General features: G+C 44.5%; 1 protein-coding gene across 50 annotated transcripts in view; it reads right to left on the bottom strand.

The window, feature by feature from the left end:
* Window positions 1-3,480: 3,480 nt before the first annotated feature.
* The window catches only part of Sp140 (SP140 nuclear body protein), a 50,316-nt gene continuing 45,114 nt past the window's right edge, over window positions 3,481-8,682 (bottom strand). For 29 of the 50 annotated variants that reach the window (XR_015628667.1, XR_015628665.1, XR_015628664.1 and 26 more), the window contains 5 exon segments: window positions 6,659-6,768; window positions 5,845-5,950; window positions 5,481-5,558; window positions 5,146-5,289; window positions 3,481-3,930 (listed from right to left, as the gene is read on the bottom strand). Coding sequence is in view for 46 of the 50 variants with exons in the window: in XM_087566416.1 (XP_087422542.1) it covers window positions 3,832-3,930; window positions 5,146-5,289; window positions 5,481-5,558; window positions 5,845-5,950; window positions 6,659-6,768 (537 nt within the window). In the remaining 4 variants the exon portion in view is untranslated. 50 annotated transcript variants of the gene reach the window in all.

Here is an 8,682-nt window from a genome sequence, read left to right as displayed (position 1 = left end):
ACTTTCTATGTATAAACCAGACTGGCCTTGAACTCACAGAGATATATATGCCTTTTCACCTGGGTGCTTGGATTAAAGGTGTGTACCACCAGGTCTAGTAGTTAGGCTATATTTTTTTTTTGGTTCTTTTTTTCGGAGCTGGGGACTGAACCCAGGGCCTTGCGCTTCCTAGGTAAGCGCTCTACCACTGAGCTAAATCCCCAGCCCTAGGCTATATTTTTAAAAACACCAGGAGAATTCACTTTGCACAAAGTAAGACTAAACGTGTACACTGTTGTCCAATCCACGATGCTAACAATTCTATCTAACTTACCACCTTCTGGTAGATTTTTATGCTAATAGCTGTACATCACTTATCAGGAGTTATAATAAATATGCCCCATCTGCAGACAGGAGAGATGGCTTAGAGGTTGAGAACACTGGCTGCTCTTCCAAAGGATCTGTATTTAATTCTCAGCACCCACCTGGCCACTCAGATCTATCTATAACTCTGCTTCTGGTATCCAACACTCTCTTCTGGCCTCCAGTCACAGGACCCAGGCACAAATGTGGTGCACATGCATATATAAGGGCCAAACACACATACATACAAAGCAAGGAAACAGTGCATCTGGTACAACTACAATTAGGGATTCTTTTAGCTTTACTCTTTTTGGGTAACCTTTTAGCTTCCAGTAGGCACAATGAATGGCTTAGCTTTTGCACACTGGGGACTGCTGAACTCAATGGAGATGCAATGGGGGAAAACAACCTTGCAACCTTCCAGTATTTGCAACAATAGTGCCCTGCCATTGCCTGAATTGTGCTGGGATACTGCTTTCCACCAGTTGTCGCCTAGGACATTTCCATGTCCACCTCCTTCTGCTTGGTCTTTCTAAGACAATATTGTCATTTCAAAGTTGAAGAGGCCATCCCAACTAATGGCTGCATCTACCCGGATGATACATTTAGCCCGCAGGCAAATGGTTGCTGGGCGGCTCTGAGATCCAGTGGACTCATTGTAACAGGGACATGACCTGATCTCTGCACAGTTTCCATTAACAAGAGATAATGATGGAACCGTGGGTTCCCAAATGTTAGCATCAGCTCAGATGCTGTGTCCAACATCCCATGAAAGAGCCATATGCTCCTTTCCCAGGCATGATCCAAAGTGAATACATAGGTATGCACAGATCCCTCTGGGGGAAGAGCTGAGAATTACTGCTTATACTTGTGCAAGGTTCATTCTGCTGGGAAATAGACCTCGTTCCTGTGATGCATTCTGAGTCACACTGAGAAATGGATCAAATTGGAAATTGGGAAAAGGCTCTAGGCTTTTATTAGGATAGCCAACTTCCACCATGTGCCCTCTTTTCCCACCACTCTTTTGAGTATATGTATGAAGCAGTATGCTTATGGGTTGCCCTGCTGTCCTGACTGCAGTAACGTTAGCTAGGTATGGCCTATTAGCTGTCTGCATTGATACCTACAGACAAGGTCTCCACCTGTCTCTCTATGGAAATCACTTAATCTGGCCACAACAGTTGAGTGATTCTGGTTACCTGTAACCTAATCTTTCTATTGCTATTATGGAAGCAGTAACTAGGAAGATGATCCTACCATTATTCCATCATTCAGAGAGGATCTAGGATGCTCATGAACCCAGCAGCCCTGATCAACTCATTATGTTCATGCATCTAAGTGGCCATGAAGAGCAGAGTCATCTTACAGACCCATTTTCCATAAGAGTCATCTTATCACTTCTGTTAGATTTGTGTCCCTGAGTCTCTGGTCATGGCTCCATTAATGAAGCAGCACTTTATTAAAGTGTTCTGGAACTATGAAGGCTATTCAGGAGCTGCCCAGGGACAGCCTAGATTCATAACCCTTGGCCATCACCAGATTGATTAGATTCTACAGCACAGAAGAACATTTAACTGTTGATAACTCATGGGTGCAGGAGAATTGGCAGGCTGACCAACTCAGCTACCACACAGGTCCAGATACAGAGCTTTGACCTGACCCACCCCATCATCTACCTACCTAGAACTCCTGGAGCATGTGAAGAGACCAGTGCTGCTGTTCCAAAGCTGTAAGATCTCCATGACACAAGGCAACAACAAAATGTTTGAATGTTTCCCAACGAGGATCCAGTATTGATGGTGGAACAGAAGCCAGAGGCTTTGAACCAGACCAATGATTCAATGAAATGAGCATTTGCAAGAAAAGTTGTTTTCAATAGTGTATATAGCATGTGATACACTGGTGCACTGCAAGTTTCAAGGCAGGATGGTTTTTGTTGTTGTTTCTTTTTTTTTTTTTTTTTTTTTTTTTGTTCTTTTTTTCGGAGCTGGGGACCGAACCCAGGGCCTTGCGCTTCCTAGGCAAGCTCTCTACCACTGAGCTAAATCCCCAACCCCTTTGTTGTTGTTTATTTCATTGTTTTGTTTTCTTTGGGGAGAGATTGCAAGGGTGGAGGGGAATAGGCAGGGTCTGCAAGATGACTGGAATTGTAGTGCATGAAATTCACCAGGAATCAATAAAAAAACATTTAAAAAGGAATAACTCTGTCGACCAGCTTAGTTTCCAGCTTTCTTTATCCAGTATCTAGACCAACCACAACCCCTACCCTCTCCTGTCTGCTGGGTTTCTCACTCCTTTATTGTGTGACCCCTCTCACATTCCTTCCATCCCCATACTTGATTTGTCCACTGAGCCAATCTGGGAGGCCCTATTCAAGCAAGATAGGGAACACAGATGGCTCTTTCTTCCAAGAAAGAGTAAAGGATTCTCTCAACAACAAATAGGTTCAGGGAAATAGATTCAAAGTCCTCACACATGTCTGTTCCATGGCTCCACTCTGAGTCTCAGGACCTTGACATTGGCACAAGACACTTCCTGAACCTAGAACAGTCTTCTCTGGAGATCTGTCTTTCTGATCACAAGGGGTCCGACACATGCTTTCATTGCTGTCTGGCCTATGGCTGCAGGTATGAGTGTCCCTTGGGATTACTTGGGATTACTAGATCTAAGTGACTTATATCCATTTATTAAAGCCATGTAGCAAGTGTCACCAGACCCCCATCATTCTCGCAGCGACCTTTTTCTCCATCCACTATCAAATATGCCACTTTGTGTGTCGCTCACACAGTCTGTAATGTCTTTCTACTGGTTAAAATTTAGTCCCAGTGCTGGTTTAACACCTGAGGATCTATGGATACCCGACCAATCGCCTTTGGTTGGACAATGACCCAACTCTAGAACCCTATTCTGAGACTTTACTTCTAGGTCATTATCTTACAATGAATTTCCTAGAGAAAGATCCTGAGTTGAGACCTTTTGTGTCTTATTTGGTGAGTGGTTTTTTTTTCCAGAATTGAGACCTTTATAAGCCAGGGTAGCTGCAAGTCACTATGTAGCTCAGGCTGGCATGACCCTTGCAACTATCCTCCTGCCTCAGCTTCTCAAGGACTGAGATTGCAGGAATGAGCCACCCCATGGTTTGCAGCCTTGGAAACTTGGAGTTTATTGTGAGTTGCTCTCCGGAAAGTAGGAGACAAAGAAAGCAAGATAAGTATGTGAGTGGGGGTTGTGGGGGGCAAAGCCAACTGGAGACAGGGTCCAGCTTAGACGGTTGGAGAGCAGAGAGCAACAATATAGTATATCTTGATTTCATGAAGAGGAGGACGGACCTCAGGCCAGGAGGTCCCAGATGCACCTGTCTCCATGTGACCCAGAGCAATCCTCTGGGAACGATGGTGTCTGTAGAAAACAGTCATTGTTGCTGTAGGTGGGTAGGCATGGATAGATGAGAAGATGATGCCAGGACACCAGTGGGATCTGTGACATCAGTCAACTCTTTTCACTTCTTCCTTGAATAGCAAACGCTTCCTTGAAACTCTTCTCAAACTTGGACTCCAGTATGAGTCCCATTTCACCAAACTTAGGGTCCTAGAAAAAAATCATAATGCAGACAAGGATGATGGTGATCATTATCAGTAACAGAAACCCCTCCTCCTTCTTGGTACTTCTATTCTCTGAAGGACCCTGTTAGCTGCATGGTTCATTCACAGGTAAAGAACCTTAGAGTTTGGTATTTCTGATAATCCTGCCTAGGGGGAGTAAGAAGCAGAAAATCATCAGGCTGAGGAGATAACTGACATCAGTGGGTCAGTGTTTGCCACACAAGTGAGAGGACCTGAGCTAAGATCCCCAAAATCTGTGGAAAGGTGCATGTGGTAGCATGTGTCTGTAATCCCAGCACTCCACTGTGGTTAATAGATGCTTTGTCTCAAACAAGCTGAAATGTAAAAAATTACACCCCTCTACCGTGATTCTTGAGAATATTATAATATACACACTCATCTGGATTCACACAAAAAACATGCATGTACTCATGAGTACATCACACATATCTATATACATGCACGCACAAAGTTTTAAGCTAGGATCTAGAAAGAGGGAGCAGTGATTAAGAACATATAGTACTCTTGCAAAAGACCCAATTCAATTCACTTTACTGAAGCCTCCGGGCTCCATAGGCATCTACACTCACATGCACACACACACACACACACACACACACAGAGAGAGAGAGAGAGAGAGAGAGAGAGAGAGAGAGGGAGGGGGAGAGAGTGTGTTTTTTTTTTCCAGACAGGATTTCTCTGTGTAGCCCTGCATGTTCTTGAACTTGCTCTGTAGACTGGGCTAGCCTCAGACTCAGAGCTCTGCCTACATCTGCTCCCATATGCTGGGATTAAAATCCTGTGCCATCACACCCACATTTGACATACATATACTCTTTTTAAATTATTCTCGTGTGTGTGTGTGTGTGTGTGTGTGTGTGTGTGTGTGTGTGTGCGTGTGTGTTGGGGGTGTTGGCTTAATTTTCCTCTGTGGCCCACTAACTTAAAAAATTCACTTCCAAGTTTTTGTTTCTTTTTTGAGATAATGTCTCATACTAGGCAGGCTTTGAACTTAATACACTCCTCCATCTGCCTTTTGAATGCTACTATCACAGGCTTGTACTACTGTGTTTGACACTCTCAGATCTCTTGTTTATTGATCCTTATTACAGGAAGATATGTGAAACTAAACTTTCCAGTGAGCAGGAAATAGGTGCAGAGTAACCCTGAGGATGAGATGCAGACAAAGAGGGATGCTGACCTTGAACGTGATTCTGTGATTCCGGAAGATGAGTCTCATGTCCTGCACGAAGTCCTCTACTTGGGAGTAAGCCTGATCACTCAGCTTTCTCTTGATTATGTCCAACCACATAGGTTCTTGCACGCCCACAGCCATCTCTCTAAACTGGTGAGGGAAATAGCCGGAGGAGCGTGAATACCATGGCTCAGCATTTACATTCCCTGGGGTCCCAGAAACTCCACAGAAACAATAGAGCCTGCGCTCCTCGAAGAGTAAGATCAGAATCCCACAAATGGCCCTCTCAGTCACGAGACATCATGGAAGCCAGTGACCAGGGATTCACCACCATTACTTACATAATAATAATATGGCATCTTGGAAAAAAAGGAGCTCTCAGAACAGCAATAGACTCTCAAGAGAACATACTCACACTTCTGAAAGAAAAAGGGAGTCAGTCAGAGTGACGTAGAAAGGCAGAATCTATACATGTACCCTCGGGAAGGCACCGTTCAAACCCATCTGCAAATTTGCCCAACATGAGTGCCTCTTGGTTATAAACTTGTATGACTGAGTTTTTATACCTAGAGGCTATGCTGCGGCAGCACAATGATGGGGTGAGGCTTGGGAGAGCAGGCTATACTGGATGCTATTCTTCTGGCTCCAAGACTATTTGTCCTTATCCAGGGGAAAGGAGAAAATATGGGGTTCACAGTAACTCACCAACTGTTCCTGGGGCACCATCTCCCTCTGCAGTATCTCAGATTCTGGAAGACTCTGTTGACTTCCTAAGGACTGCATCCTACAGAAGATGCAACTCCATGGTGTTCTGAAAGATTGGACATGAACTTAGCAGAGAATGAGACCATTGAAAGCGCCCACTGTTCCCGAACCTGCCATTATGCTTTTGGGAATGACTGACAGACTCATCTGGGGCAAGGGTTCCTGGACTCTGAAGGACCCCACTTAGGGTCTTAAGTTGCCAGCCTCCTTTCAGTGTCATGGCAGGAGCCTGTCCTTGGAAAGTGGGCTTTGTGATGAGTGGTGGGTCCCCATTTCCTGACAGAGGTGGCTGGGAGCAAAAGGAGACTAGGCTATTAAATCTAAGCATAGTAAAATGGTCTTCAAAAATATTTCTGGTAACCTTGAACTTCCTAGAGCCCCTTACAATCTGGTGAATGTGGGAAGTAGTCAGTCATGCATTTTTTCTTTCACAAGTACATAGAAACAAAAGTAACCAGGGTATTCTATCCCCAATCTTTGAACGAGAGGCTTTGGTGCACAACTTTGAGAAAAGGCTGTAGCGGAGTGTAGGCAAAGGCCCAGCCTTTATATCAGGAGACATGGCTTCCTAACGCGGAGAACACGCCCCTCTTGCTGACAGCATCTTGAAACAGCTCCCTGGGTCTTCCTGTTTGGTACCTGTTAAGAGCCCTTGTGTTTCCCACCTCAAGACCCAGGCTACCACTCCACAGGATGTTGTGTACACCAAGCTAAGGGTATCTAGGAGACAGAGAAGGGATCACACCCCACTTACACCTCAGCTTCCACTGCTGGGATATGACACTCTTCATGGAAGGCTCTGGAACATGTGTCACAGCAGAAGAGCGTTCCTCCATCCCGGCACACCTCACACTCATCTGAGTTCTGAATGTAGAAAATAGAACATCTAAATCATTGAGGGATGGTGAGATTTGCAAAGCCACCACTGTGGCAATCCTCCACAGTTGACCTTTGCATGAGTCTACAAGGACATTGATGCTTCTACCTCGGATATTTAGTAAAAACATGAACCACAATTTGCAAAACAAGATTTCCTGGTCTTCAATGAAGTCTGGGAGAAGGGAAGCAGGAACCAGACCCCAAACCATCCTCCCTGTAAAACCAAAAATCCTGACACAGAATACAAGTGTGGTGGTTTGAATAAAAATGGCCCCCATAGGATCACAGGGAGTGGCACTATTAGGATGTGTGGCCTTGTTGAGACAGCTATGGCTTTGTTGGAGGAAGTCCATCACTAGGGGCAGACTTTGAGGTCTTGGTAGTTTAAACCAGGCCTAGCAGCTCACAGTCACTTCCTGCTGCCTTCCGATCCAGATGTAAAACTCCCAGCTGCCTCTCCAGCACCGTGTCAGCCTGCATGCTGCCATGCCCCTGTCATGATGATAATTAACTAAACCTCTGAACTGTAAGCCAGACCCAATGAAATGTCGTGAGGTTGTTTATTTGTTTGTTTGTTTATAAGAATTGTCCTGGTCATGGTATTTCTTCACAGCTATAAAACCCTAAGACAATTAGCAACAAAACAAGATATTTATATAATCTGACTAATGTTCCAAGCATGTAGATAAAAGGAGTTTCTGAAATAAAATATTAAGTCCACTTGCCTGTATAACAATGATGATATTGACTCATTTAAGGGAGATGTACTATGCATTTAACTTGATGGAATAAACTAAGAGAATACTGCATCTTGTAATTAAGCTGCGAGCATGCCATGAATTGAAGAAAGCATCTACAGAGGAGATTTTTGACGGTGGCTCCTGTGTCTAGAGGGTTAAGAACCTGTGGTAGGGCCTCTGCAATGGCAGGATATGAGTACAGGTGGCCAGGCGAGTGGATTCAAGAAAGCAAAAAAAAAAAAAAAAAAAAAAATTGTTGGAACCTTGTAGAAGATCAATCCCACAAGACCCAAGAGAATGGGCATGTGAGACCTGGAGTCACTGTCACTAAAATCCAAGGACTGTAGTCATGTCAATCACCCAGGGTTGGAGATTGGCATGTTTAGTTTGTTTGTGAACTTGATACAGTCTAGAATTGTGTGGTTCGAATAGATATGCCCCCCTTCCATAGACTAATAATGTGTTTGAACGCTTGGCCGATAGTGGGTGGCACTATTAGGAGGTGTGACTTTGTTGAAGTGGGTGTAGCCTTGTTGGAGGCAGTGTTTTACTGGGAGAAAGGCTTTTCGAGGTTATATACGCTCAAGCTAAACTCAGGATGGCGCACAAGCTTCTTCTGCTGCCTGCACGAACTCTCATTTCCTCTCCAGCACCACGGCTGCCTGGATGCTGCCATGCTTCCCACGGTGATGCTAATGGACTAAACTTCTGAAGTCTAAGCCAGTCCCAATTAAATGTTCTCCTTTTTTTTTTTTTTTTTTTTTGGGGTTATCTCACTCATGATGATGTTTTTTGTTTTTGTTATTTTGTTTTTATTTTTTTTATTAACTTGAGTATTTCTTATTTACATTTCAAGTGTTATTCCCTTTCCCGGTTTCTGGGCCAACATCCCCCTAACCCCTCCCCCTCCCCTTCTTTATGGGTGTTCCCCTCCCCATCCTCTCCCCATTGCCGCCCTCCCCCCAACAATCTAGTTCACTGGGGGTTCAGTCTTAGCAGGACCAAGGGCTTCCCCTTCCACTGGTGATCTTACTAGAATATTCATTGCTACCTATGGGGTCAGAGTCCAGGGTCAGTCCATGTATAGTCTTTGGGTAGTGGCTTAGTCCCTGGAAGCTCTGGTTAGTTGCCTTAGGCATGGTGTCTCTTCACTGCAATA

The sequence above is a fragment of the Rattus norvegicus genome, chromosome 9 (genome assembly GCF_021556685.1).
Source record: "Rattus norvegicus strain SHRSP/BbbUtx chromosome 9, alternate assembly SHRSP_T2T, whole genome shotgun sequence".
NCBI classification, from domain to species: domain Eukaryota; kingdom Metazoa; phylum Chordata; class Mammalia; order Rodentia; family Muridae; genus Rattus; species Rattus norvegicus.
This window is presented reverse-complemented; position numbering and strand designations above follow the sequence as displayed.